This window comes from Pseudopodoces humilis, chromosome 16 (genome assembly GCF_049639895.1).
Source record: "Pseudopodoces humilis isolate 2021_Gansu_Grassland_sample_001 chromosome 16, ASM4963989v1, whole genome shotgun sequence".
Lineage (NCBI taxonomy): Eukaryota > Metazoa > Chordata > Aves > Passeriformes > Paridae > Pseudopodoces > Pseudopodoces humilis.
This window is the reverse complement of record NC_142215.1, coordinates 220,827-247,757: the sequence shown is the minus strand read 5'-3', so window position 1 is coordinate 247,757 and position 26,931 is coordinate 220,827. Positions and strand designations below refer to the sequence as shown.

General features: G+C 59.8%; 6 protein-coding genes across 6 annotated transcripts; 2 read left to right on the top strand and 4 right to left on the bottom strand.

Moving 5' to 3' along the window:
• The first annotated feature begins 1,060 nt into the window (after positions 1 to 1,060).
• On the top strand, positions 1,061 to 5,331 carry MFAP1 (microfibril associated protein 1). Its single transcript, XM_005521689.2, has 9 exons — positions 1,061 to 1,241; positions 1,357 to 1,576; positions 2,181 to 2,313; positions 2,595 to 2,782; positions 3,205 to 3,313; positions 3,384 to 3,544; positions 3,791 to 3,950; positions 4,413 to 4,502; positions 4,624 to 5,331. Exons 1-9 carry the CDS (start codon positions 1,163 to 1,165, stop codon positions 4,804 to 4,806), a joined length of 1,323 nt encoding a protein of 440 aa, XP_005521746.1. The 5' UTR covers positions 1,061 to 1,162; the 3' UTR covers positions 4,807 to 5,331.
• Positions 5,332 to 5,691: 360 nt separating this feature from the next.
• Positions 5,692 to 6,743, bottom strand: HYPK (huntingtin interacting protein K). Its single transcript, XM_005521690.3, has 4 exons — positions 6,558 to 6,743; positions 6,317 to 6,372; positions 6,043 to 6,094; positions 5,692 to 5,850 (listed from the first exon to the last, which is right to left on the bottom strand). The coding sequence occupies exons 1-4, from the start codon at positions 6,741 to 6,743 to the stop codon at positions 5,755 to 5,757; spliced, it is 390 nt and encodes a 129-aa protein (XP_005521747.2). The 3' UTR covers positions 5,692 to 5,754.
• A 656-nt stretch (positions 6,744 to 7,399) lies between these two features.
• On the top strand, positions 7,400 to 11,538 carry SERINC4 (serine incorporator 4). Its single transcript, XM_014251001.2, has 12 exons — positions 7,400 to 7,850; positions 7,979 to 8,110; positions 8,524 to 8,702; positions 8,805 to 8,884; positions 8,979 to 9,072; positions 9,135 to 9,346; positions 9,641 to 9,736; positions 9,808 to 9,934; positions 10,157 to 10,229; positions 10,422 to 10,473; positions 10,579 to 10,735; positions 11,034 to 11,538. The coding sequence occupies exons 1-12, from the start codon at positions 7,800 to 7,802 to the stop codon at positions 11,248 to 11,250; spliced, it is 1,470 nt and encodes a 489-aa protein (XP_014106476.1). The 5' UTR covers positions 7,400 to 7,799; the 3' UTR covers positions 11,251 to 11,538.
• A 2,311-nt stretch (positions 11,539 to 13,849) lies between these two features.
• SERF2 (small EDRK-rich factor 2) lies at positions 13,850 to 14,736 on the bottom strand. The gene is made up of 3 exons (XM_005521691.3): positions 14,517 to 14,736; positions 14,162 to 14,270; positions 13,850 to 14,060 (listed from the first exon to the last, which is right to left on the bottom strand). The coding sequence occupies exons 1-3, from the start codon at positions 14,653 to 14,655 to the stop codon at positions 13,997 to 13,999; spliced, it is 312 nt and encodes a 103-aa protein (XP_005521748.2). The 5' UTR covers positions 14,656 to 14,736; the 3' UTR covers positions 13,850 to 13,996.
• A 132-nt stretch (positions 14,737 to 14,868) lies between these two features.
• Positions 14,869 to 17,190, bottom strand: LOC106628109 (peptidyl-prolyl cis-trans isomerase FKBP8-like). The gene is made up of 7 exons (XM_088063252.1): positions 16,638 to 17,190; positions 16,182 to 16,527; positions 15,774 to 15,991; positions 15,531 to 15,703; positions 15,376 to 15,453; positions 15,136 to 15,239; positions 14,869 to 15,046 (listed from the first exon to the last, which is right to left on the bottom strand). Exons 1-7 carry the CDS (start codon positions 17,188 to 17,190, stop codon positions 15,010 to 15,012), a joined length of 1,509 nt encoding a protein of 502 aa, XP_087919378.1. The 3' UTR covers positions 14,869 to 15,009.
• A 1,951-nt stretch (positions 17,191 to 19,141) lies between these two features.
• Positions 19,142 to 26,878, bottom strand: PDIA3 (protein disulfide isomerase family A member 3). The gene is made up of 13 exons (XM_005521692.3): positions 26,652 to 26,878; positions 26,492 to 26,570; positions 25,705 to 25,822; positions 25,213 to 25,320; positions 24,209 to 24,338; positions 23,627 to 23,743; positions 23,075 to 23,200; positions 22,460 to 22,642; positions 21,813 to 21,921; positions 20,884 to 21,012; positions 20,387 to 20,466; positions 19,809 to 19,866; positions 19,142 to 19,548 (listed from the first exon to the last, which is right to left on the bottom strand). Exons 1-13 carry the CDS (start codon positions 26,819 to 26,821, stop codon positions 19,429 to 19,431), a joined length of 1,527 nt encoding a protein of 508 aa, XP_005521749.1. The 5' UTR covers positions 26,822 to 26,878; the 3' UTR covers positions 19,142 to 19,428.
• Between the last annotated feature and the right edge of the window lie 53 nt (positions 26,879 to 26,931).

Sequence of the window (26,931 nt, the reverse complement as noted above, 5' to 3'; positions counted from 1 at the left end):
GGATGCGCGCCTAGGGACATCCCACACCAGCCACTCGCTCCGACACTGTGAAACATCGCACCCCTCGGGAGCTGAGACGTGCTGACACAGGCAGCACCCGGCTGCTTACGGAGAAACTCCTACGAAGTAGCCGCGACCCCAGCCTTTCCCCACGGCCACTTCACCACACCCATGCCAACGGGACTCCCAGGAGCTGCCCCGGCCCCGCAGCGCAGCTCCTGCCCCACGGCAGCAGCCGAGCCGCGGGAGCGCTTTGTCCTTGCGGCACGGGAGATGGAGAGCCAGGCCACAGCGCTGGGGCGTGCAGGGGCTGGCTGGCAGCGGGTAGAGCAGGAAGACTCGGGCCAGGGCTGGCTCCGGCTGTCGAGGACAAAGGCAGGCGGCCTGCCCTGCCACGCTGCAGGGAGGAACTGCACGGCTTCAGCAGCAGCCGGAGTCACCCGGGCCCCGCTCTGCCCCGAGCAGCCGCGCTGGCAGCGGGGACAGCGCAGACCCACCAGCCCCGCTGCGCACCAAAGCCAGCCGCGGTTTTCTCAGGCTGTGCGGGGGGAATTCGGCACAGGAGTTTGCCAGACGCAGGGCGTTTCCCCCAGCCCAGCGAGTTACGGGTGACCCCGAGGCCCCGGTGTTGAGCAGTGGCCGGCTCAGACCCAGCCCCGCACGGAACTCTCCCCGCCACACCGGGGGGCGGCAGCAGGGGCGGCCGGACCTGCAGAGCCCCAGCGCCGTTCGGCCACGGCCGGAGGCGCCAGGCGAGTCGCGCCCAGGCCGAGCGGCAGAGGCCTATCGCGGAGCTGCCCGGTGTCCCCGACGGCCGCTCGGCCGGTGCCTCGCCCTGACGCCCGTTGGGAGGGAAACCCGCACCGTGCGGGAGGGAACGGAGCCTCTCCCGGCCGAAGGCGGGCGGCGAAAAGACCGGAGACTCCCCGTGCCACCCAGCCCCAGGGTCCGGCGCACCCCGCCCCGGGCCGAACGCAGGCACGGGAGCAGAACCGGAACCCCGGTCCCCGTCCCGGCAGCGACCCCCGGCCCAACGTCACTTCCGGCCCCCGGCACGGGCCTGGTCGCGGCGGAAGTGACAGGTTCCGGTTCCGGGTGAGCGCTCGAGGCGCCGTTGTCAGCGGCACCGCTCGGCCCGGCCCGGCCTCCGCCCGCCGCCACCATGTCGGTCCCCAGCGCCCTCATGAAGCAGCCGCCGATCCAGTCCACGGCGGGCGCCGTGCCCGTCCGCAACGAGAAGGGTGAGCTGGGGGGCCGGGGCCCAGCGGGGTGGCCGGATGGGCGCGGGACCGGGGCTGGGACCGGGGCGGCGGGGGCGCGGGGCCGTGACCCCCGGTGACTGCCCGGCGCCCGCAGGCGAGCTGTCCATGGAGAAGGTGAAGGTGAAGCGGTACGTGTCGGGAAAGCGGCCCGACTACGCGCCCATGGAGTCCTCGGAGGAGGAGGACGAGGAGTTCCAATTCATCAAGAAGGCGAAGGAGCAAGAGGTGGAGCCCGAGGAACAGGAGGAGGAACTGGCCAACGACCCCCGGCTCCGGCGTCTCCAGAACCGCATTGCCGAGGATGTGGAGGAGCGGTGAGTGCTGGGTCAGGCAACAGCTGAGCCCCCTTTGCCTGTCTGGGGCTGGGCAGCTGGGACTCTGCTATGCTACAGGGAGAAACTGCACAGGGCGGGAGCCGGGAACATTGTCCAGGCACTGCAGGAGTGTCTGTGACTTCCCATATCCGCTCTGCACTGTGCCTTGGACTGCTTTCCAACCAGGAACCAGCCAGGTGCAGCCCATGTCCAGGTGTGTTTGGGTGGATGGTAGCAAAAACAGGCATGAAAACAGAAATTAGTGCTGCGTGCTGAGGCTCAGGATAGTGAGGAAAGATAGTGTCTCATGAAATATACCCTGGGTAGGGAGCACTGAGTGCTGTTTGCCTCCCGTGGAGCTGCTGTTGGTTTTGTTTCCACTAACAAGGAGTCATCTCATTGGGAACGCCACTTCTTCCTTGAAGCATGGACAGGGAAGAGCTGCCAGTGCCCAGCCACTGCAGTCTCCTGGGAGAGAACGCATTAGCTCTGGCCATGTTTGGCAGTCCCAGCCTTACCATGGCTCTGCTTGAAGCGACTTGTGAGGAGTCCTTTTCCTGCAGCCCCCTTATGTTCCAAGTACTGTAACTGGCATCTCTTGCAGGCTGGCAAGACACCGCAAAATCGTGGAACCTGAAGTGGTTGGAGAAAGCGATTCAGAAGTGGAGGGGGGAGAAGCTTGGCGCCTGGAACGGGAGGACACCAGTGAAGAGGAAGAGGAAGAGATCGATGATGAGGTGTGTTTGCAGAGCTGGACAATGGGCCTAGCAAAGCTGGAAGGGCCCTTTGCATGGATATGTGGGCTCTCTGATGTATCTGGACAAGTGTCACACCTAGCCATGACTTAACTGGTGGGTCACCATCCTCTGGCATGGGACACTTGGGGAGGCCACGCCACGCCCAGAGAGGCAGGTGCATCTTCTCAAAGCCAACACTCCAGACATGATGTGTGTTTCACAGGAGAGAAAGAAGTGGCAGCAGGGCTGACCTCTGACTCCTCTGTACTTGTCCCCATTAGGAGATTGAGCGTCGGCGCGGGATGATGCGTCAGCGAGCACAGGAGAGGAAAACTGAGGAGATGGAAGTGATGGAATTGGAAGATGAGGGTCGGTCTGGAGAAGAGTCTGAGTCAGAGTCTGAGTATGAGGAGTACACGGACAGCGAAGATGAAATGGAGCCACGTCTCAAACCAGTCTTTATCCGCAAGTAGGTGATGGAAGTGCGTGGGCTGGCCCTGGATCATGGTTGTCAGAAGCTGAGGCCCAAGGAGACCTTACTGCCAGGGTCTCTTCTCACTCTGAGGAAGCCATTCACCTCCTTGGGGTGGGACAGGATGGTCACAGCCTGGCAGGGCTCAGCTAGGGAGCAAGGGGCAATCCCTGCATCTACAGCCCCATATCAGTTGCGTTGCTGTGGGATCAGGCTGTGTGGAGTCTGACCAGAGACTTTGGGAAAGGGCCATACATACGGTGGCAAAGGGACTTGGTAGTCCCCAGAAAAGGGAGATCTCCAGGACTCGACCTGTCTTGGAGAGGGCAAAAGCAGCTGCAGTGTGGGAGCCAGTGAGAGACTGAGCGGCTGCACTGGCTCATGGGAGGGCTGAGTGGCTGTTGTGGCCCTGCTTTCAGGAAGGACCGGATCACAGTTCAGGAGAGAGAAGCAGAAGCCCTGAAGCAGAAGGAGCTGGAGCAGGAGGCAAAGAGGATGGCAGAGGAGAGACGCAAGTACACGCTTAAGGTGCGGAGGGGTGGGCTGGAGGCTGGAGGGGGAAATGACTGCAGCAAGTTTAGCTTGGACCTCACTGCAGATTGTAGAAGAGGAAGCGAAGAAGGAGCTGGAGGAGAACAAGCGCTCACTGGCAGCACTGGATGCACTTGATACAGATGACGAGAACGATGAGGAGGAGTACGAGGCCTGGAAAGTCCGTGAGCTGAAGCGTATCAAACGAGACCGTGAAGAACGAGAAGCGTAAGTATGGTCTGGTAGACAGGAGGCTGAGAGCCCACAGGTAGTTGAAGCACCTTTTCCTCAGACTGCCCTTTGGCAGCAGGGTCCCAGCTGGACTGAGTGCCCAGAGCCCCTCCTGCCCACCCTTGGGGTGCCTTTGCTCCCCGGCAGTAAACGTGTAAACTCTCAGGTGGTAGCTGGTGGCAGCCCTCTCTCCCAGGAGATGCTGTGGGGACACAGGGTCTCAGGGGCTTTTCTCCCACCCAGCATGGAGAAAGAGAAGGCAGAGATCGAGCGTATGCGGAACCTGACAGAGGAGGAGCGCCGGGCTGAGCTCCGGGCCAATGGCAAAGTCATCACCAACAAGGCAGTAAAGGGCAAATACAAATTCCTGCAGAAGTACTACCACCGCGGCGCCTTCTTCATGGTGAGTGTGCTGAGGCCCAGGCATGGCTGCGGCTGTGAGACCGCAGGGCTACCTTTTCCCTGTGGGTACCCCCGCCTCTCCCACAGTGCCCTGGGGCTGGGGGTGCCATGGGACAAGAGCCAACCTTCAGAGGCAGCATGGGGCTGAAACTGACCCAGATTGACCTCACCAGAGCATGGCAGATTAAGGGTTCCCAGTTGAAATTGAGCTGAAGCTTTAGAGCTGTCCCTGTGCTGCTGTTTGGGCTGACAGACCCAGCCAGAACCAAGTCAGCTCTGCATGGGCCACTGGAGAAGCAGCTTGGGGAACAACGCTCACATCCCCCACTCTAGTGGGAGTTAATAGGGCTGCAAGTGCTGTGGCAGCCCTGGCAGAGCAGAAGTATGACCTTCAGGCAGCTTCCACCACTGCTGCCAAGACTTGCTGGAACCTTTTAGGCTGAGCAGGTTTGTTCTCCTGCAGGATGAGGATGAGGAGGTGTACAAGAGGGACTTCAGTGCTCCGACCCTTGAGGACCACTTCAACAAGACCATCCTGCCCAAAGTCATGCAGGTGGGTGTGCTGGCAGAGGGTGCCCAGCCCGTATGCCAAGGGGTGGGAGTTCTGAGCACGGGGGAGCAGCAGGTCCTGCATCCCCCCTGAACACTGGCTCACAAATTCTTCTGATCCCCAGGTCAAGAACTTTGGGCGCTCAGGGCGGACGAAGTACACACACTTGGTGGACCAGGACACCACGTCCTTTGACTCTGCCTGGGGCCAGGAGAGTGCACAGAACACCAAGTTCTTTAAGCAGAAGGCAGCAGGGGTGCGGGATGTCTTTGAGAGACCCTCAGCCAAGAAGCGAAAAACAACCTAAGAGCACGGGCAGGAGAGTCTGGTGTGGCTGATGCTGGCAGGAGGGCACTGCTCTGCCAGCTGCTAGAGCCTGGGCAGGGCCAGGAGGGACATGTTCCAGGAATCCTGTGGTGACGAGCCCTTCCCCTGCCTGTAGCATGCCTACCCTGAAGCGGTGTCCCATTCCCTGTGCTGAGCAGACCTGATGGGTTCCTTGCCCATGCACCGTGGAGGACAGCCTGCACCATAGCCTGTGGTGCTGGCCAGGCTGCTGGCCACAGTTATGTCTCAGCAATGGCCACCGTGGAGTTTTAGCAGTGTCTGCCACATTGCAGCACCACCCCTGGCTCCAGCACATCCGCTTCTGGAAGAATTACAGGACTTTTCCACCCATCTGGTCTACAACCCCTTGTTTGTACTGTCCCTGGTGTTAGTCTGGGCCCTGTTTTGGGGTGGTCAGCAGTGACTGCATCTCCTTACTGTGGTCCTGCTTGGCTTTTCTACCTAAGTGGGGTGGGAGGGTTTGATTAAAGATTTGATTTTCTTACACACTGGTCCCTTTGCTCTCAAAGACATGGCCATCCTGTTCTGCACCTTCCTTGTGAGCCATGGTGATCTGGGGCAGCACAGGAGGCACCAGTCTGAGCAGGGCATGAATGATTAGCTGTCACCACTGTCTCAGGCCTGTGCCCAGGCCTGTCCAGCCTGTGCTGCTCTAGGATCAGAAATCAGAAGAGGGGAGAGCAGCATTTACCAGTGCTTAGGCATTTTGTCCTGCTCCAGTCACAGGGGTGCCCAGCTGGCACCGCCAACAAAATGCCACATGGCTGGGCCCTACTTGTGGGTACCATGCACTCAGGGCCAGGGGCATGTGCCCAGCACTGCGTAGACCACAAAGACAGCCCAGTCCCACCAGTGCTTTTATTGGTATGGCAAGAGCCCCATGCCTGGCAGCCCGTGGCCTCCCAGCTCAGTTGGTGAGGGTGATAAGAGCCTCCACCACGTTGCCCATGTGCTCGCGCAGGCTGCGCTCCGCTGCAGCCCGTGATATTTCCATCTCCGTCATCTGCAGAAAAACAGCCACAGCCCCGTACAGCATCCGCAGGACCCCACGGGCGGGGGGCAGTGGGGGACACCCACCCGCAGGGACACCCGACCGGCCTCAGGGCAGGCATGCACCGGCCTCCTCCGTGGGTGCAATTTCACACCCAAGATTTGGGACAAGTCACAGCCTGCCTGGGGTCCCGCCCCTACTCACAATCAGCTCTAGATCCTCCTTCTTGATGGTCACTTTTGCCAGTTCTTTCTCCCTACGACAAGAGATGGACAAACCTCCGGTGACCAACAGCCGCCGCTGGCCGGTGCACCTCGGCCGTGAGGCGGGCAGGAGCGGCCGCTCGCAGCCGCGCGGGGCTGGGAGGGGGCCGGGGAAGGGCCGGGATGTCAGACAGGGAAGCAGATGCCTGGGTCGTGTCCTGAGTGGTGACAAGTTCCGAGACAGGCACTGCCCCGGAGCGAGCGCGGACGGTTACCTCTCCTGCTTGGCTTTCTGCTCCCGGGACCTCCGGTCTCCGATCACCGACATAGCCTGCCCAGAACGAGCGCGGTCACCCCGCTGCGCGGCACCGGGCGGCTCAGCGCCACGCCGGCGGCACGGGCATCGGCGCCGGTACCGGGATGGGCGTGCAGGCGCGGTGGTCAGCGCCCGGCTCGGCCCCGCTGCAGGCAGCACCCGGCCTCCCACCCTGGCCCGGTCCCGTCCCGCCGCCGCACCGTCTCCAGGTTGGAGCTCTGGATCTCCTTCTCCTCCGCGTAGTCCGTGACGCGCTCCAGGTCCGCCGCGCCGCTATCGTGCTTCCGCGGCTTCTCGGCCGCCCGACCCCCCCCCCCACCGCTCCCGCCGCCGGAGCCGTTCGGCCCCGTCCCCAGCCCCACCCCCACATCGCCCCCCGCCGCCATGCCGCCGCCGCCGCGGCCGCTTCCGGTCACGTGCGCTGCCGGCGGGGGCAGCGAGCGGCGCGCGCCGCCAGAAGCGGGCCCGGCCCCGCGCGCCCCGGGCTCCGGGCAGGTCGGAGCTGGCAGGGCCGGCACTCCCGGCCTTTCGGGCCGCTCGACCTCAGCGGGCCGCCGGCGCTGCCGAGGAGCAGAGCCAGGCCGGGCGGGCGCAGTCCCGCCGCCGCTGCCCGCGAGTGCCCGCCGGCGGTGAACTGGGATCGCCGGGTCAGCGACCCCGATGTGGCTCCCACCTCCGCCACACGGACGGTCGGACGAGGCAGGCCGCAGCGGGGCCCCGGCCGGGTCCCCGGGAGAGGCGGCCGTGCCTTTCCGTGCCCCGATGCCGGCCCGGCCCCGCCGCTCGCCTCGCGCGCGTCTCCCGCCTCACCCACCCGGGACACCGCGACCCGGGCGTGCTCCGCGCCCGGTGTGGCAGCGGGGGACACGGGGGACGTGTGTCACCGCCGCTGCAGCCGCGGCATCCGCTATCAGGGCTCTGCCAGCACGAAGCCTGAATGGCTGTGGAGCAGCTGAAGAAAGGTGACGGAGCCCCAGCACAGAGTCCCCTACACCGCCTTTCTTGTCCCCAGCTCCTGCCGGCCCTGGGGCATCCTGCTGCCCGCTGGATGTGCTTCATGCCCTCCCACTAACCCAGCGAAGTACCTGTGTCCCCTGGGTGCCCCTGTGCCCGGGGCTGCTCCAGTCCTCCAGTAAAGTCCACATCCCCCAGCCCCTCCACACAGCTCTGTGGTACTGCTCTGGGATCACGGAGACCATGGTGCAGACCCCCCGTGCCCCTCATCCAAACTCATGTTCGGGCCACCTTCCAGGGCCTCGCCCTGCCCAAGGAGGGACCGGGGTCTGGGCAGGGATGCCCATGGCAAGGAGTCACTGGACAGTGCCCATGGAGCCCGCCAGGGGTGGCCTGGAGGGAACAGAGAGCAGATGGCAGGGCGGGCCGAGCTGACAATCCCCTAATCCCATCAACGCCGCGGGGGCTGAGCAGAGCCGAGCTGGGCCATGGCGGGCACACGGGCACACGGGCATCTCCTGCACCCGCTGCTCTTCCAGGTGGGACCTGGGGTCTGTCTGGGCTGGGAGCGTGGCTGGGAGTGAGGCTGGGTGGGTAGAGTGCGCTGAGCCAGGCTGGGAAGTAGTGCTGGCCCCTTGGGGTCCCCGCTGACCATGCCCCTCCCCAGGTCTGCTGCGGTTGTCACGGGCTCCGTGTGTCCACGAGCACGCGTATCCTTTACACGCTCCTGCATGTCCTGGCCTCTGCCGTGTGCTGCCTCATGCTGTCCCGCACTGTGGCCCAGGCTATCACGGAGAAGGTGACGGAGGGAACCGGGACACCCCGGATACTGGGAGTATTGGGGGTCCCAAGGGTGCTGGGGGTCTCAAGGGTACTATGAGTTCTGGGGGTACTGGGGTGCCAGGCACTTCAGGGGCATGCAAGGGAACCCTGGGTATGCCAGAATTGCCAGGGGCATCGGAAGTACTGGGATTCTGAGGATACTGGGATACTAGGATAGTAACAGGGCTGCTGGGAGTGCCAAGGGGGAAGGGGTGTCAGGGGTACAGAGATGCAGGATTTGCCTGGCATGCTGGGGGTCCCAGGGTACTGAGGAGGGTATTTGGAATGGTGGGAATATTGAAAGTTTAGATGTGCTGGATGCCGTGGGCACTGGGGGATGCTGCGTGGACACACCAGCAGCCCTGTCCCATCAACCACCATGCCCACCAGGTGCCCTTCTCAGTGGTGCTGTGCCAACACCTGCCAGGGGGCACAGACTGTGAGCAGCTGGTGGGTTCCTCGGCCGTGTATCGGGTCTGTTTTGGTACTGCCTGCTTCCACCTGGCACAGGCTGCCCTGCTGCTCAACGTGCGCTCCAGCTCCGACTGCCGTGCGCAGCTCCACAATGGGTAAAGATGGGCCATGGGGCTAGGACAGGGTGTCCTGGGATGGGATTGCCCTGAGGTGGGGCTGTCAGGGGCTCTGTCCTACTGATGTTAACTGTCCTGCAGGTTCTGGCTCCTGAAGCTGCTGGTGCTGGTGGGCCTCTGGGCCGCCAGCTTCTTCATCCCTGAGGACAACTTCATCCAAGGTGTGTCCCCCACCCTGTCTGAACTGGCACTGTGGGCACCCCTTTTGGCCCCCACCTGCCCTGCGCTATCTCTACCTCTGCCCTCTTCCCCCAGCCTGGCACTACATAGGTGTCTGTGGGGGCTTTGCCTTCATCCTCATCCAGCTGGTGTTGATCACAGCCTTTGCGCACACCTGGAACAAGAACTGGTGAGTGTTGGGGTGCTGGGTGGGTACTTGCCCACTGCCACTGCTTATCCACTCTTCCACAGGCTGACAGGTGCTGCACAGGACAAGCGCTGGTATCTGGCCGTGCTGCTAGCCACAGCCACCTTCTACACCCTTGCCTCTGCCGCCTTCTCCTTCCTCTACAAGTTCTACACCCACCCAGCCGCCTGCCACCTCAACAAAGCACTGCTTGCCATCAATGGCAGCCTCTGTGGCATCATGTCCTTCATCTCCATCACACCATGTGTGCGGCTCAGTGAGTATCACAGCACAGCATGGTGAGGGCTGCCATGCTGCATGGCCAGCTGTGTCCTGGGCTGGGGATGACTGGGCCCCAGCTTGGGGTCAGCACTTGGGCACTGGAGGAGAACCTAGCTCCCCAGGGTTCCCACTGGCCATTCCTGTACCTTGGTGCAAGGCACTGGACAGGTGAGTGGCAGGAGGGGACGGCCCAGGGCCCACCCTGAGCCCCACCCACCAGGCACTCCAGGCATCCATCAAGGCACTCCAGGAACTCCAGTAATAAACACCTCTGTCCCCACTCTTGCAGAGCAGCCACGGTCAGGGCTGCTGCAGTCCTCAATCATCAGCTGCTATGTGATGTACCTAACCTTCTCCGCACTTTCCAGCCGTCCCCCGGAGAGAGGTGGGTGTCCCTGTCCACCACCAGCAGTCCCCACCATGATGCTTGCCCTTCTCACCTCCACCTCCCTGCAGTGCTGTACAAGGGGCAGAACCTCACTGTCTGCTTCCCGGGGGTTCGGCAGGATGAGCTGCAGACTGAGGACACCACCGTCGCCGTGCTGGGCGCTGCTATCATGTATGCCTGCGTGCTCTTTGCATGGTGCGTGTACCCTGCCCAGGCACAGCCAGCCCAACCGGCACCACATGGGGTGCCAGGGGTGTCCTGAGGGGTGGCAGGACAAGAGCAGGCGGGGCGTGGTGGGTGGACAGGGGCAGCACAGCAGAGCTCCTGTGGCCATTGGGAATCCATGGGGCAGGCTGGGAGCCCAGCACAGGGTGATGGCTGCCTGTGTTATGATTTCTGCCTCTCTCCTGGGCACAGCAATGAAGCCTCATACCTTGCTGAGATCTTTGGACCCCTCTGGATGGTCAAAGTCTACAGCTTTGAGTTTAAAGTGAGTAGCATGGATGCAGCTGTGCTCCATGTCCTCCTGCTACGGGCACCCCAGACCCACCACCTCAAGGCTCTGTCCCAGCCCCAGAGAGGGGCAGGTCTGTCTATTACACACACCACTTGCCCTGGCATCAGACAGATCTCAGCCTTGGTGGCCACAGGGCTGGGCAGTCACCACCCGCTCTCCCTGCAGAAACCTTCCTGCTGCTTCTGCTGCCCTGAGAAGATGGAGGAGGAGCTGAGAGGTGAGTGCAGTGTCTGTGTGGGAGAGTAGGCAGAGCCTGTGTCCCAGCCTGGCAGTGCCGGTGAGGGAGGGCTGCAGGATCTGCCATGCCCCCACATTCCTCCAGGCACCGACCAGACATGTGAGCAAGTAGAAGAGAATGCCAAGGGACAGTTCATCATCCAGGATGAACAGGACCGGGTGGTCTACAGCTACTCAGCTTTCCACTTTGTCTTCTTCCTTGCCTCGCTCTATGTTATGATGACACTCACCAACTGGTTCAGGTAGGACTCTACTGCTGCCCAGCACTCCCTAATCTCACTCTAAACCTCTGTGCCGGGCAGTGATGGTATCACCTAGCTGGCACGTGCTGGGGATGCTCAGGGCTCTGTGCCCACAGACCTGCACTGCTCCGGTGGCAGCTGTGCAGCACAGTGAGAAGGGCTGGACGGGCCGTGGCAGAAGGGACATGCCTAGGGGCACGTGGCCACTGGGACACAGGGTGACCTGGTGGCTGCAGCTGGCACTGGAATCCCCTGTGTTGGCATCCCTTGGGCACCAGTGCCTGCACTCTCCCACCAGCTATGAGAATGCGGTGCTGGAGACCACCTTCACACACGGGAGCTGGTCAACCTTCTGGGTGAAGGTGTCCTCGTGCTGGGCTTGTGTCCTGCTCTACTTGTGGCTGCTGCTGAGCCCCTTCTGCGTCCATGGCTCCCCACAGCACCGTCGCAGCAGTACAGGGCCACGCATCGTGCGGCGCCGACGTACTCCACAGCGCATCAATGTCTCCACATAGTCCCTGCCAGGACAAACTGTGCCCAGGACTGGTCCCTGCCGTGCCCTGGCCCTGCTTGGTCCTCCTGGCCTCCTCTCACCCCCTGTCCCAGGAGACAGCAGCATCCAAGAGCTGAGTGGAACACGGGAGGTGGATGCACTCAGGGATACTGGCCCTGTGCTGAGCCAGGGCCACCCAAAGGGCCAGAGCAAGCTGGTGGCAGGTGCTCAGCCCACAGCCTGGTTGCCCTGGCCCCACTGGGGGAGCAGGGCTCTGCCATGGCAGCCACTGCTGTGGTGCATTCACTGTAAATACCCCCTTAAATACATTTTTATATAGAACTCTGAACCGAGCCTGTGCCAGCTGCTGCCATGGGGATGAGGAGAGGGGGTGCCTGCAGCACTCGGGCACTGGCCACACAACAGCCACAGCTGAGGACACCTTCAGGGTGGCTCTGCCAGAGGCGGGGACAAGCAGGGCGTGCAGAACAGGGTTCTGCAGTGCTCTGAGGCCCAGGGTTGCAGGAGGGTGTGCAGCCCATGGCTGCTGCCCCCAGGGAGGGCACACTGCCAGTGTGGCTGTAGGATCAGAGTGGCCCTGGGCCCCCACCCACAGAGCAATCATGGCAGGGCAGCTCCCAGCACAGCAGCGTGGGGCTGCAGCACACACTGTGCCCAATGGGCCCCACACTGTGGTGGTGGCGGTGGGTGCAGGACAGACTGACACGCATCACCAGGGTGCCCACAAGGCTGGCACAGCCTGGGCATACAGCGAAGCAGGAGGTGAGGTAAGGGCAGCACCGTGGGCGAGTGCCACTGGGGTCCAGTTGGTCCCAGTGCAGCAGCAAGGCAATTGTGGGGTCTCTGACTGGAGCAGCAGAGATGAGGGACTGCAGTGCCCAGTGCCCTGGGGCTGCCCCTCACACCTCTCCCACCTCAGGAGATAAGGGCACACATGGGGGGCTCGGGGAAGGGCAGCTGTGGCACCATCTTGGAGACATCAAACAGGTAACACTGGAGTGGGGGTTCCTGGCAGCCCCCATCACCCAGGGGCTCTCCAGTGCTCTGGGCCATGCCCCAGTGGGGTTTCCCTGCCTCACCCCACCCAGAAGACTGGGCTGAATGCATCTCCCACAAGGCTGAAAGGGCTGGGGAGGGAACTTTAGCGGGTCCAGCAGCACAAGAGGTGGCACTGAACGTTCCTCCTAGCAGGGGTGGACTTCCAGATCAAGCAGCTTCTGGTGGATGGGGAGCAAACCACATTACAGATCTGGGACACAGCTGGGCAGGAGAGCTGAGAGCACAGGGCCAGGAGGCCCAGGACTGTGGCAGGGTTCCAGCAGCAGCCCCACAGCAGCCAGTCACCACACCAGCAGCAGTGACAGCCCCAGCATTTGGTACTGGAGCATCACCTCGTCCTACTTCCACAAAGCCCACAGCGTGCTTGCTACTCCTCCACAACATCAGCTCCCTGAGCACCTTCCTCAGCATCCACCAGTGGGATTGAGGACATCAGGGTGGGAAGGGTCCAAGAGACACCCAGCCCCCAGAAGAGGGGCAGAAGCCTTGACAATTTCAGGGGGGTGGAATTTGCTGTACCCCAAACTGACCTGGGGAACAGGAATGAGGCAGGCAGGGGCTGGGCTACTGCCAGACAAGGGGAAGCCCCCAGGAAAAGTGAGAGTGCTTTCCCCAACGTTTTCCCTTTTCCTGGTGTTTCTATCAGGCCTGGAACTGCATCTGGCTCCCAGGCCCAGCACAGGCATGATGGGAGGCAGCCAATGTGGCCATAGGTTGCCAGCCCCAGAAAGCCCCATGCCACTCTTCTATCCTGCAGGACATCGAGCAGTCACAGCCATTGATGCTGGCCGGGAACAGAATGAATCTGCAGCCTGGCCTGGCAGAGGGGTACACACAGACCACAGGCAGCTGGCCATGGTGAGCAGCAGCTCCTCAGGGCCCCCGGGGTAACCAGGGCCCCACTGACACCCACTACCAGCCCCAGGCCCAGGGCTGCCTGTTCGGCGCCAAGGACGGCCACCAAAGCGGTGGATGCGCTGCTGCATCTCGCTCGGTGAGGAGCCCAGGCTGGAGCGGGACCCGTCCCCGTGCTGCCGCCATCATTCTGCCCCTGCAGGGAGGTGAAAAGGCCGATCGGCACCGGCATTAGTACTGGGCTGGACCTCATCGCAACGCTAGCGGCTCCGCGAGGCTGCCGGACGGGCCGCTACAGCTGGGCCCGCCCCGGCCGTGCCGCAGCGCGGCTCTCCCCCGGTGCGCAGGCCCGGCCGCCATCTCTCCACCGCCGCCCTCCGACCGGCCCCGGGGCCTGCCTGCGCCCCGGCCCGCTCCAGCGCCGTGCCCTCCAGCTTCGTTCCTCGAGGCTCCCAGTTCTCCCACCCGCCCCGGGGTGTTCGGCGCTTATCCCCCACGCTGATCCCCGGGTGCTGCCCCAAAGACCGCCCAGGCCCGATCCCACCTTTGTTCCTCACCGTCAAGATGCCGCCGCTTGACTCTGTCTCGGCCGCGCTCGGTCCTTCTCTCCGCGGACACGATTACTCCGCCAGCAGTACCCGTGCTCGCCCACCCCCCGCCCGGCGCACGGACGAGCAGACGCAGCGTGCAGGGCTCCACAGCTACTTTAATAAGGGACGGCGCCGCAGGGCGCGGGGCGATGCCGGGGGTCCCGGCGGGACCCGGCCGGGGGCGGCGCAGGGCATCCTGCCGGCGGGACCGGCCCTGGGGCGGCAGCCCGGCGCGGCCGCCCGCTACTTGTTGCCCTCCTTCTTCTCGTCGGCCTTCTTCTGCTTCTGCTGCATGATCTCCGAGTCCCTGCGGGGAGCGCGGCGAGGCTGGCGGCGGGGCCGGCACCGCCGCGGGGCGGGAGCAGGGACCAGGGCGGGGGAAGCCGGCGGGGCCGGCCCGGCGCTCACCTCTGCTTGCGGGCGGCAGCCGAGAGCCCGTCGTCCCGCCGCTTGCCCTTGCCCGAGTCGCTCTGCTTCTTCAGGTTCTTCTGCCGCGCCAGTTCGCGCTGGTTGCCGCCTGCCACGGCGCGCCCGCCTCAGCGCGGCGCGGCCCGGCCCCGCTCACCGCCCGCGGCGCCACCACCCCACACCCCGGCCCGACCACTGCCCGCAGGGCGGGTCCCGGCGCGTCTGCGGATCATGGCGTGGCCCCTGACCCCGGCCCCACCGCACTCCTGGGTCCCAGACCAGCCCCCCACCGCCCCAGCCCACCGCACTCGCCAGTCCCGGTCCCCTTTACATTCCTTCCTTCCCCCCAACTCACGGGTCATGGCGCCGCTCCCTCCCACCTCCACTCCACCGCCACGTCCCGCACTGACCCCCCCCACGCCCCGCCCCGCGCGGTGCTTTAAGGGACGCCGCAGCCAATCATTGCGCCGCTCCATCCCCCGCTGCGCTTCCATTGGTGCGTCTCTCCGGTAAGGCCCCGCCTGATTGGCCGCGGGCTATGGCCTCCCTTCTGCCGGCGGGGGCGAAAAAGCCGGAAGGTTGTCGCAAGCGCCGCAGTCGCCCCCGCGCGACAGGATGCGTGGCGTGGGGAACCGCCCCCGCCGTGACGTCATGAGGTGTGCGGGAAGCTCTGCCAAGCGGGGAGAGCGATGCGGACGGTGCGGGACGGGGGCGCGGAGCGCCGTCCCGCCCCTCCCTCAGCCCTCCCCCAGCAGTTTTCCGCCCCGGGGAGTGTGGGGCGATGCGGGGAGGACGGTATGAGAGCTCTTCCGTCTCCTTGGTCAGGCTCTGGGGCGCTGCGTGGCGGCTCAGATCGCTTCTTCCGCCGCGGGCGGTGCGGGGGATCTACGAGGAAGGACGGCTGTAAGCGCCATCCGTGCCAAGAGGGTGCGGGATGGGCACCCGTCCCTGCACCGCCCGATTCGCCTACGCACGTGGGGCTCGGCGGCCGCATCGGGTCGTGGCGGGGATTCTGCGGGGCGGTGCTGGATGGGGGGCTCTGGCGCTTCGCCAGCCGTGAGAGCTCGGTGTGGATCACCTGCGGGCGAGGGGCGGCTGCGGTGGGACACTCGACCACCCCAGTACCGACTCTTGCGGGATCCTCTCCCTCCCCATTGCTCCTGGTACCAGGTCCTGTGGGACTACCGCCCGCCCTCGCGCCCCGGCTCACACACCTTGCTGGCCGGGTCCAGTTCCAGGGCTCTCCTCAGGACGAGCGCCGCCTCTGCGTCCCGGCCCTGCTCTGCCAGCAGCTGCGGGGAGAGGAGCGGAGGGTAGTGGATGGCCGGGCCGAGGGGAGCGGGGAGGTGTGGGACGATGCGAGCCCCACCTGACCGCGCCGGAGCAACGCCCGACCGTTGTCGGGGTTGATCCGCAGGGCCGCCTCGCAGGCCGCCAACGCCTCCTCCGCCCGCCCCAGCTTCAGCTCGGCGGCCGCGCAATTGTTGAGACACTTCACGCGCTGCTCCCGCAGCTCCTCTTCCTCCTCGGGCCCAGGCGGAGCTGCGGGGCGAGCGGCGGCCTCAGCCCCTCAGCCCCGCAGCCCCGGACCCTCCCTCCCGTCCGGTCTCACCGGTGGTGGGGCCGTCCAGGGCGCGTAGGGACAGCCGGTACGATCGCAGCGCCGCCGCGAAGTCACCCCGCGCGAAGTGGAAGTTGCCCCGCTCCCGGCGCTGCGAGCCCAGGCGCAGGCGGACGGAGGGCGGCAGCGGCTGCGGGTCGGGGCCGTCCCGCACCTCTAGCAGCGTCACCTCGAACAGCAGCGGCGCCTCGGGCGGCACGTCGGGCTCCCTGCTGGTACAGCGCCGGCTGCCCGCGACCCCTGCCCGCCCCGGTTCCCTGCCCTGCCGGCCCTACCGGCTCTGGTCCTCCTGTCTCGCCTGTCCCTGTTGTCTGCCCGCCCCGGTCCGTCTGCCCTCCCGCCCCCTGCCTGCTCCAGTCCCCGCCTAGCTCGGTGTCCCTGCCCGCCCGCCCTACCTACCTGCCCGGGCGGCCATAGGCGTAGGGGAAAGCGGCGAGGAAGAAGGAAACCTCCCCGGGCTGCATGGTGGGGACGCCCAGCTCCAGAGCCTGTGAACGAGCACGGCGGAGCTGCCGGGTCGGAGTCCCGGGCTGCGTTGTGCCCACACGGCACTGAACCGCGGACCGGTTCGGGCTCACCTGCACGACATCCCCGTGACCCGGCACGAAGATGAGTCGCGGGTCCCGCTCCACCAGCCCGCCGTCCTCCAAGGCGCCCAGCACCTTCACCGACACCTCCTGGCCCGGCAGCGGCCGAGGCCCGCCCGGCCCGGCCCGCACCACGCGCTTCCGCAGCAGCCGGTCCTCTGCGGGGGAGGAGGTGCCGAGAGCCGGGAGGCCCGAAATTGGTACCCCTTGCCCGACTCTCCCCGGTACCGCCCGTCCCAGCCTGGGCCGCCCGCCGGTCGCCGCTCACCCGTCAAGTCGCTCCAGCCTTCGGAAGCGAAGAGCGGCCCGAAGCCGCCGGGCCCCGGCACTGCCAGCGCCTCCAGCCGCCGGTAAAAGAGCCGCTCCTCCTCGCGCACCGACGGCACCGCGATGGCGGTGTGGGGCAGCCGGGACCGCACCCGCCGCTCCCGGCCGGGCCCCCGCGACCGGCCGCCGGCCCCTGTTTCCCTCTCCGGGGAGCCGCCGGGCGACGGGCCCAGCATGTCCGCCCCCGGCCCCCTTCGCCGTCCGCCGCTACCTGCTGGCCTCGGTCCGGGCCCGCCCGGGCCTCGGCGGCGGGTGCCCACGGCCCCCAGCCCGCACCGGGCTTGTCGCCACCGATCCCGCCGCGCCGCGACTGTCGGGGGTCGCCCGGACCTGGGACACCGCGGAGCGCATGCCGCCGCACCGTTACCTAATGCCGGGAAGCGGCTCAGGGGATTAGTCCGGGCCGGCGGCAAAAATAGCTGGCCCAGGGCGAGCCCCGCCACGGGGCTCCCACCGCCCGCTGCTGCCCCTCGGGACCGCCCAGCCACCGCCATCCCGTGTTCCGGGAAATGCCGCTGCCCTGCGGCTGCGGTACCGAGGCTGTGGGCCGGGTGTCCCTGGCTTATCCCAGCTAGCAGCAGAAGAATCACTGTATCTCCATCCAAAGCTGTCGCACAGTAAAAGTCTGATTCTGCAGTTTGAAAGAAGCTGGACCTCCTAGGCAAACTGCTGCTGCAGTTTCTTCCTTGCTCGTCCCAACCTGACTCTGAAGCACTGCCAGCTGCTCCAGCTGCCCTGAAGCACCTGGGGGCCAGCTCATTCCCTGCTCCCTGGAGGGCCATGGCCAACATCTGATCTTATGCCAAGGCCTGAGCCAGCTTGGGGGAATGTGTTACTGTGGATGGTGGCCTCCCTCTTACACGGGACCAGCTCTCCATGCAGGTCTCACTGAAAGCAAGGGCTGTCGCCATCCTGTTAGCCAAGTATTCCAGGCAGTGAATACACAAAACCTTCCCTAAATGTGTTCCTCCTCAATTGAAGCTCAGTACCTTCAGTGTAGTTGCAGCACAGTGAGGGACATCTGGGCAGCCACCAGCACAACCCTTCCTCATCCTCTGTCCCTCCTCCCAGAAAGTTTCCCCAGACCTGTGCTAACTTCATCCAGGCTGCTCTAAGCACCAGCAGTGATGCTCTGGGCCAAACATGCTGAAGAGTTTTACCTGTGTTCAGTGCCCCAGCTGCCACCAGGTCAATAGTCACAGACCAAGGAGCAAATCCAGGATCAGAACCACTTTTCTGGCTCTCTTTGGCTTGATGGAGGGCACTGCCCTGCCCACCAAGGAAGCAGCATTCCAGTTTGGTGTTACATTGGTAATTGTTAGCTGTCAGTGGAGCTTGTTGTGTTCTATTTCCCTGCAGCAGTGCCAGGAGCCCACAGCCAGGTGCAGGGCTCCTGCCAGTCTGTGTAGGGACCACTGGACATCATATGCTCCTCCAAAGGTGCCTCAACACCCACATGCATCAGGGGACAGACCACCTGCCACAGCAGCAGAACACAGAAGGGAGATGTGGTTTGAGATACTAATGGAGCTGGGAAAGAAACTGTACTGCACAGCTACTGTAATCAAAGAAGTATACCCTAAGTCTTGTATGAACCTGGAGAATTCCAGCAGCAAAACATAAGGTACCCAGGCTTTGAGTTGTGGGGGAGGAATCCACAGAGAAAGCAAGCTCTGGCTCTTGCCATGGTAACTGCTGCCATGCAGCAGTACTTTGAGTGTGCTGACCCTCACTTCAACTTGCATGTAGTCCAGGAACCCAGAACCACGGTGACAGGCCCTACCTGGTCCACCCATCTCTTTTCTGCCCTTCCCAAAGGAAATCAGAACACCCTCAGATGGTCAGTCACAGCCCATACCACATGGTCTACTCCTACCCCTCCTGAAGAGAGACCCACAGCTACCAGCCTGTTTCTTAGCATGGGAAGGAATGATTAACTGGTCTTATCCACCCTCACCACAGCCAAGCACCAGCCTGTGACAAGCACCCTTGGCCCTACCTGTGTTTGGGTAGAGGCTATAGGTAGTAACACTCCTCCCCCTGCACCTGACTACTCCTGCAACAACTTCAAAGCTGATTTATTGCTGCTGCTGAGTGAGGCCCTTGCCAGCCTGCTCCACATGCTTGCACTGCTGCAACCCAACAGTCACAGTGAGCACCAGGGACCTCTGAACTTGCTATGGCAGCACACAGCAAAAGCACTTGTGACCACAGTCCCTCAGTCCAAAATGTGTAAATGCAGCACCTGAAGCCCAACACATTGGGACAGCTGTTGCTGCTACATTCTGGAGGGGCTCTAGCAGCTGAGGAAAGAGGAGAATGAGCTAAATGTTGAACTCAGTGGCTAGGAGGGCTCACTGCAGGGAACAACTTGCAGCAGGGAGCTGCTGCCTCTGAAGAGCAGGATCCCATTGTTAGGTCTGATGGGCTGCTCCAGGACAGGGATATTTTGTCTTAAGGGGGTCATTTTATTGTTTCACTTCTCCAAATGTACAAAAAAAATTAGAAAATAACTGTACCCCCACCCCCTCCCAAACCACAAAACAAACCTGGGGAGCCCCACAACAGTGCAGCTAAGAGACGGCAGGAAATTAAACATTACTAGATACAGCAGCTGGGGCCCCTCGGCCCACATGGCCACTGGCTCTCCACAGCCCAGAACTGGCCCCAGTCTGACCAGTGCTTCCCCAATTCACACAGAGCTCATCCTGACAAGATGGCAAATAGGTACTTTACAAATCCTCCTTCACCTTCTTCTTTGATTTCTTGGATTTCTCTTCCTCCTGCAGCACAGGAGTGTTGGTTGCCTCCCGCTTCAGGTAGCTGATGAAGTCACTCACTTCTCTGCCCCCCTGCAGAAAGCAAATGACAGGTAGGACCTGTACCCACCAAGGGGGTTTAGGTGCCTGCCAGGAGACCCAGACGACTACAAGCAGAGTTCTCCCCAGGGCCTGCAGCACAAAGTACAATGCTCCCAGCAGGTACCATCAGGTGTGTTCCCAGGGTAACAGGACACAGTGCCACCCCTAACTCCAAAGAGGTTTGAGTGTAATTAGAACACCTGGATGCTCTTCACTTCTCTAAAAAGCATCAAGAACAGCAAAATACTCACCTCATACTTCTTTGGACTCTGCTTCTTGCCAGCTGGAGCAAAATATATGGTGGGGAAACTGGAGAGAGAGAAGAAACACATGAGCTCCTAAGATGCTCTGATTTCTATCAGACCAGCCCCAACTGAAGGGACTCACACTCCACACTGCCCTGGTTTAACATGGCACAGCTTCAGTGGCTCTGAGGCACCAGGTGTGGCTTTCAAGGGCCTGGCCACATCCACAGATCTAGCTGAGCTCACAGCTTCAAGTTTGCTAGATGAACTGCTTTTGGAACAGCAAGCCCACATTTGTTTTCACACTGCCAGGAACAGAATCTCTCAGCAGATTCCAAAGCAGCAGGACAGACCTCCAAGCAGAGCCAGGACACCAGAATCCTGGAGAAGCCAGGCAGATCAGTATATTTTGTTTTCACTCTTGATTTCTCCATGTCAAGCCATTGCCCAGCAGTCACCTAGCTATTTCCTGGCAACCCCCACACCCTTCCCCCATGAGGCTCTTTCAGCTCTTCAGTGCTGTGCTTGAGATCAGACAGAGATTGACTCACACACGGGCGTGGTGTCACAGCAGCCAGACCTACCCTCGGACTTCATAGGGAGAAGGCACATCATTGGCTGTGGCGTCCATTTTGGCAATGATGATATTGGGATCTTTGCTGAGCTGTGGGTAGAAAGAACCCATCAGTAACCAATTCCAAAATCCAGGAACCCAGCAGTCAGCATAATCTGGGTTAGTGGTGTCTGATCTGCATAGGGAATGCCACTTCACCAACCCTCACTACATGGGAAACTATCATCATGCAGAGGGAAAACACTCAAAGAGAAACTTGGGCAGTTGAGGCCAGTCAGTGAATCAGGGAATATTCTGGTGCCCTAGCCAAGAACACAGACTAAATATTCCAGTGTGGTTGCTACCACAGATCCTGCTGCAAGATATCTGCACTCTACAAAGAGACCAAAATTTATAGTCCTCAGGAAGGCACAATTATGCCCCATTATCACAGAGGCTAGAAAGAACCTGCAGGATCATTTAGTGCTGCAAAATTCTAGTTCACATTTGCAAGAGTATCAGACTTACCTTCTCCCCCAATTCTTTGTATTTGGGCTCTAGATTCTTGCAGTGGCCGCACCATGGTGCATAGAACTCTATCAGGACATCTTTGTCTTGTGCATTAACGATTTCATCGAAGTTCTCAGCCACCACCACCTGTAAGGGTTGATCACACCAACTGGTTCCTTCCAAGTCAGAGATGAGGCAGTGACATGACATGCTACACACACTCCACCCAAGCCTGGGTCTCCCACACCTGCACAGCGAGCAGCAGAAGCAAACACAGTGCTCCTGCACCATGCAGGTAAAAACCTGCTGTAAGGTACCAGCACTGCCTCCAAGTGAGGTCTGCATATGGTCTTCCTCGCAGGAAGATAAAGCCATTTCTACTTAGTCCCTGCAAGCAACCAGCCTAGCAGGACTGGCTGAGCCCACCCCCAACCCTCCCCCCAAAACATCTGCGAATCCCGTGACCTGCACTCCTGTGTAAGGCTCTCATCAAAAAGCCAGGCCAGGGAATGCTCTTACTCAGAGCAGAGTTTCCTGGGAGGGTGAAAGGCAGGACTTACACCAGCCCAGTGATGAGATAAATGGGGAGATCTCTAAAATAGTGCAGTCAAAACCAACAGGAAGACCACACCATGAAGGAGTGAGCACAAACCAAGAGGGCAGGCCTTTGTGTAATTGCTGGAAATCTGGATGCTGCTGCACTCACAAAGCACATAACTGCTGTGGCCAAGCAGCAGTTACTATGCTGAGAGAAAAAAACAGAACCCAAACTGCAAGCTGCACGTCTCCCTCACCTCAGAAAGCTGCAGTGGAAAAGGGGAGTGAGTAATTCCTCTGTCTATCACCACAGAGGCCTCTTAAGCTGCCACCATGCCACACTCCCAGCACTCCACACAGGCACAGGAAGCTGCTGCTGAGCAGTGTCTGCAGCCATAAGCAGCACTTGCCTTTACGGGGCCATCGTTGCTTTCAGGGACAGGCTCTGATTTCAGGTATTTTTTCAGGTTTCCATCGAAGTAATCTTGCAGGAATCTCTCCAGAGCCTTTCCATCACGGCTGAAAGAAAAGCGATGCTACAGCCATCATCACACACACAGGAGAGAGGGAAACTTTCAAGGCTTATTTAAGCTACTTCCACCCACACAACAGATGCCACCTGCATCTCTGACAGCACCAGTCTGGGGCTGGCTTAGTAGACCCCAGAACAAGTGCAATGATGTCCTTAAGGGTTCTGACAGGAGGCTGGATGCACACCCCATTCAAAGTTTTAGGCCTTCCAGCATACTTCATGTTTTTTTTTTCCAAATGAAAGGTACAACTAATTCTTCAGCCCTTTACTGCACCTTAATTCCTAACTGGACATTTCAGTATCTTGAATTAAATTCTCTCCCTTTGTGTAGCAGGGGAGGCTGCAAGCTCTCTAGAGAGCAGGAAAACACATCAGCTGGAGCCATTGTGACCCAGCATTTACTTCTCCCAGCTGGAACATCTAGCCTTCCTGTTTCCTCAAAGCTAACGAAGTAGAATCTGGTCAGAGACCTCTAGACCAAAGTCCATCAAGTGAGACCCACTACCACCAAGTTAAAGAACTCACGAGAACTCTTCTTGCATGACATATTTATCTCCTTTGGCAGTTCTGATGGCAACGACGGGGGCCTCACCCACACTGCTGTCCAGACCAAACTCAGAAAGCTCGTGGCCAAAGGTTTTCCGACTAGCAACAGCATAAGACAGTTTGTGGCCAGCATCCAAGAATTTCTTTGCAATCATCATAACTCTGAGGGGCAAAAAAAAACCCAAACAAAACCACAAAGCATTATTTCTTTGAACATTTTCTTCCACATGATGTAACATTCTTCAAGATGACATGCATATTGGACTAGGAATTCAGGAATTCAGTGGCACAACATGCTTTTCAGAGCCAAGTCCTGGGGAAATGGTGCTGAGAAGCAGACCAGTAAGCTGTGCTGTCTGTGCTGACTGAGGCAACTGCTGTGTGTTTCCATCCTCCACCTGTGTGACCCCAGGGCCTCAGGCATGAAGGACAGAATTGCACACCACAGCAGTGAGGCAGTTTGTGGGTACGGTCTAAGTTCCTAAGGACCAAGGATCCAAGAGCACAGGATTTCAGAGGACTGTCACCCAAGCTATGAAACTGCAGCAAGACAGGAGCAGTGCGAGGCCGATTTACCCCCCCCACCACTCCCACCTGTTACGCCAGTAGTTGGATCCCTTCGCATTCTTCTCATAGTCAACGTCGTAGTATGCCACCAGCAAGTCCTTGCCCTGGATCAAGTCTTTGTTGTCTTCAGTCATGTGTGGGCAGATGCCAAAGCTGTCAATGAGAGAGGTATTAGCAGAGTCCACAACACAGAACAGCTTGACACAGCACGCTTCCACCCGCAAGTTAAATGCCAGTGATCAGTCAGGCCTCAGGAAGAAACACTTTGCTCTGTGATTTGCACTTTGATTTGACTTATTCTGAGTCACATCTCCATTGCCAGCTACATCAGTGGCTACAGCTGACCCAAGTAAGGCCAAATCCAGCACATTTCTAACAGGTTCAGTTTTTAAACAGAATCATGGTTAGAATACAGACAGTGCATGCCAACAGCCAGGTCAGGATTTCAACGTGGTGTCCCCAAAGGGAAGCAGTGCCAAGACATGCAGCAGAAAGTGGCAGCAATGAAGAAACAAGCTCTGACAGGGACAAAGCTAACTGGAGCCAATCTGTCACATTTGCTGGTAAGGAATCACTCACATGTTCTCCTGGATGAATTTCTTGATCTTTCCACTGGTGATTTTGTCTTCTGGATACTTGATAGAGCTCTCCTCAAACTTGTTGGTCAGGCGTGGAGGACGGAATAAGACTATAGCTCTGCAGAAAAGCAGGTATTGTGCATTAGTTCAAAGTGTCCCTGGGAGTCCAAGGACAGCAGACAGATGAGACAAAAACCCACTCTCCAGTGACAATCTCCACTCATCATTCATAACTCAAACAACACTGTCTAATTTCTTGGTGGCGGTACTACATTAGGTGTACCTGTCAGAGCATTCTCCATAATTCAGACAGGCCACAATGAGAAACAGAATTCTTACCATAACAATGAATATAGAAACAAAATGTCTCTGTTGAGATACTTTCCATCCTGTAGCAGACACGATCCCTTCAGAGCCTGTAACCATTTACACCTTTCTATCTCAATTCAAAAGAAACACCACTGTCAGTTGGGGAAGAATCCAGATCTTAAGCTATGCTTAGAAACGGAGACCACTTAACTGGAATCCATGAATTTGTTCCAAATGCCTCAATAACAAGAAATCTTTGTATTAAGTAACTTACTCTCCATCTTCCCTGTACTGCTGCACCAGCTGCTCCTCGGTGGTGTGAGCAAAGCGGTAGTTATCTCTGAGGCTGTTGGCTGCTTTCATGAACTCCGAATAAGCATCCCCAGATGCATCACCAAAGAAGCCTGCAGCAGAAAGGCAGACTGTGACCTCAAATCAACCCAGCTGTGTACCCTCTGCAGCTCTCAGCATTTTTCTCTACAGTGCACTGGATCAATCCTGAATCCAGTCCTTCAGCGCATGTTGAAGTCCTTACCTTCAACAGCTTCTCTCATTTTTCAGGACCTCCTTGCACCCTCTCCTTTCCAGCAGCAGAAAGTTATTCAGGAGAAGCCCAACTTGGTCATTCAGCCAAGGACAATTGTCCAAACACCCAGACATCCACTGCTGACTGTGTAACAACAGCCACTAGCACTTAGTAAGTTTAGGAATGCTGGTTAATATTCATGTGGTTATACCTGCAAGATGGCACCAATTTTCACCATCTGCTGTTGCCAGATGTAACCACAGACACACCCAATGCCAACAGCCCTCCAGTGCCACCAGAGCAAGAAATACACCTTCCAGCAACCCAAAGCTACCTGTTGTCAGCCAGCCAAGAAAGCAACAACCTTTGGAAAACATATACCATGGTGCCAGGGGAGCCAACAAAGCCAATTTGCCATGGCAAAAAAAAAAAAAAAGAAAAAAAAAAAAATAGAAAAAATTGTGGAAGGAATACCCAGAGGTCTTCAAATTCAAGCTACTGCTTGAAGCGGGACCAGCCCCAGTCAGACTGCTTTGCTCAGAGCTTTGTCCAACTACCTTGTGAAAATATCTCGGGCTGAATGTTTCAAAATCCCTCTAAATACGTGTTACTGTCCTCATTACCAGCGGTGGTTTTGTTCATGTACCTCTGGAATTTCTTTTGCTGCAGCCTGTGGTACTGCCTCTGATCTTTCCACACAAGCTCCCAGAGCCCAGCACCCATTCATTTCACGATGCACTACCTCTACTCACCCACGACAGAAGCATCTTTATCGCCAATGAACTTCTCAAACTCAGCCACAGAACTGAGAGCCACTGAAGCAGGTCCCGCCTGTTTCTTGAGATGGCTGACAATCCCATCTTGAAAGATTAGTAAAATAATTAAAGGGATCAATACAAAGTTCCACAGGACATTTTACAGCTTCCTAAACCAGAAACTGTTTCTGCAGAATCCATACGCATCTCCCATACAATAAATATGCGAACTGAAGGACCACTCCCATCAGCTTCACACAGGAGCTTTCTAGCACCCTAGGAACTAGGAGCTAATGTGGAAACCTTAACCTTTAATGGAAAGCTTTAGGGAAAAATAAACATCCCAGGCTTTGCCAGCACAAAGAGCTCTGGAGAGGGTAAGGGGTTGGAGAGTGTATTTATAGATGAGAACTTTCCCTGCATCCCTGGCTGTTATATGCTGCCTCCTGGAGCAGCTCAGCAAGCCAGACACTGCCAAGCAGTTCTTACCTGCTGTTCTGGGCCCATCATAGGTCCCTGCCTCTTCTCCATCTCGAAAAATCTTTAATGTGGGATATCCACTGACTCCATACTTGTTACAAGTGTTGGAGTTTGCTGTACAGTCAACCTAAAAGAAAAGAAACCTTGCTATTCAGACTGAAATCCAACCCTAACACACCCAACCCAGGCAAGGAACTAGAGAGAGCCATCACACTGCCTGGTACTTGACAGCCCAGACTGGGAAAGAGATAGCACAGGTATAATGAGAGGCCCAGAAAAATACTTGAGAAAATACTGGAAAGACTAAATAGTTTCACATTCAACCAGACTACACACCAAAAAAATACTAGAAAGGATAGTTTCTTGCAATCAATGGCAAGGAATTTCTCAGCACCGTCTCAGTCCTAAAGTTCATATAACAGTTGAAGAAAACAGGCTGACCTGATCAGAAAGGCATGGTGCCAAGAGTCCATGCCACTTCCCGTAAAGGAAGAGAGAGACCCTGATTTGAGAAAACTCTACGAGTTTTGTGGCAGAAAAGAAAGCTCCTAGTCAGCAAGCCTCAATGGGTACGTGCAGCACGGTGCTCGCTCTCAGCCTCATCAGAGCAGGCCTGTTTTCCTGGCTGGGGCGAGCCCTCACACACCCTCTGCGCGACTGCGGCCCTGCAAGGATCGGCTTCTAGATTATTTCAGGGCTCCAAGGCATCAAAGAAACGACGTCCGTCAGGTCTGCAGAGCAGGAGTCCGGTCGCAGGCCGCCCCCAGGTGCACCCCAAGCGGAAGCCTGTTCTCACCTTCACGAGAGGCACGATCCCCTTCAGCCGGGTCGCGGCCGACTCGTACTCCGGCGCCAAGCGCTTGCAGTGTCCGCACCTAGGGGCGCGGAAGGGAGTCAGACCGGCCGAGTACCCCTCTCGGCCCGCCCCCGGCCCCCCGCCCCCAGCGGCCCCTCACCAGGGCGCGAAGAACTCCACGAGCACCAGCCCCGGGCGCTCGGCCAGGCCACTCTCGAAATCGGCATCGCTGAGCTCCACCACGTCGGAGCCGTGAGCGCCGAGGGCAAGCAGCAGGAACAGCAGCAGCACGGCACGCAGGGCCGGCTGCGGGGGCCGGGGCACGGACATGACGACGGGAGCGGCGGGAGCGGCGGGGGCGGCGCGTCCGACGGGACCGGGAGCGGCGGGGCCGGGAGCGGCGGCTGAAGAGCGCCGGGGCCGCAGCCGGAAGTCCCACC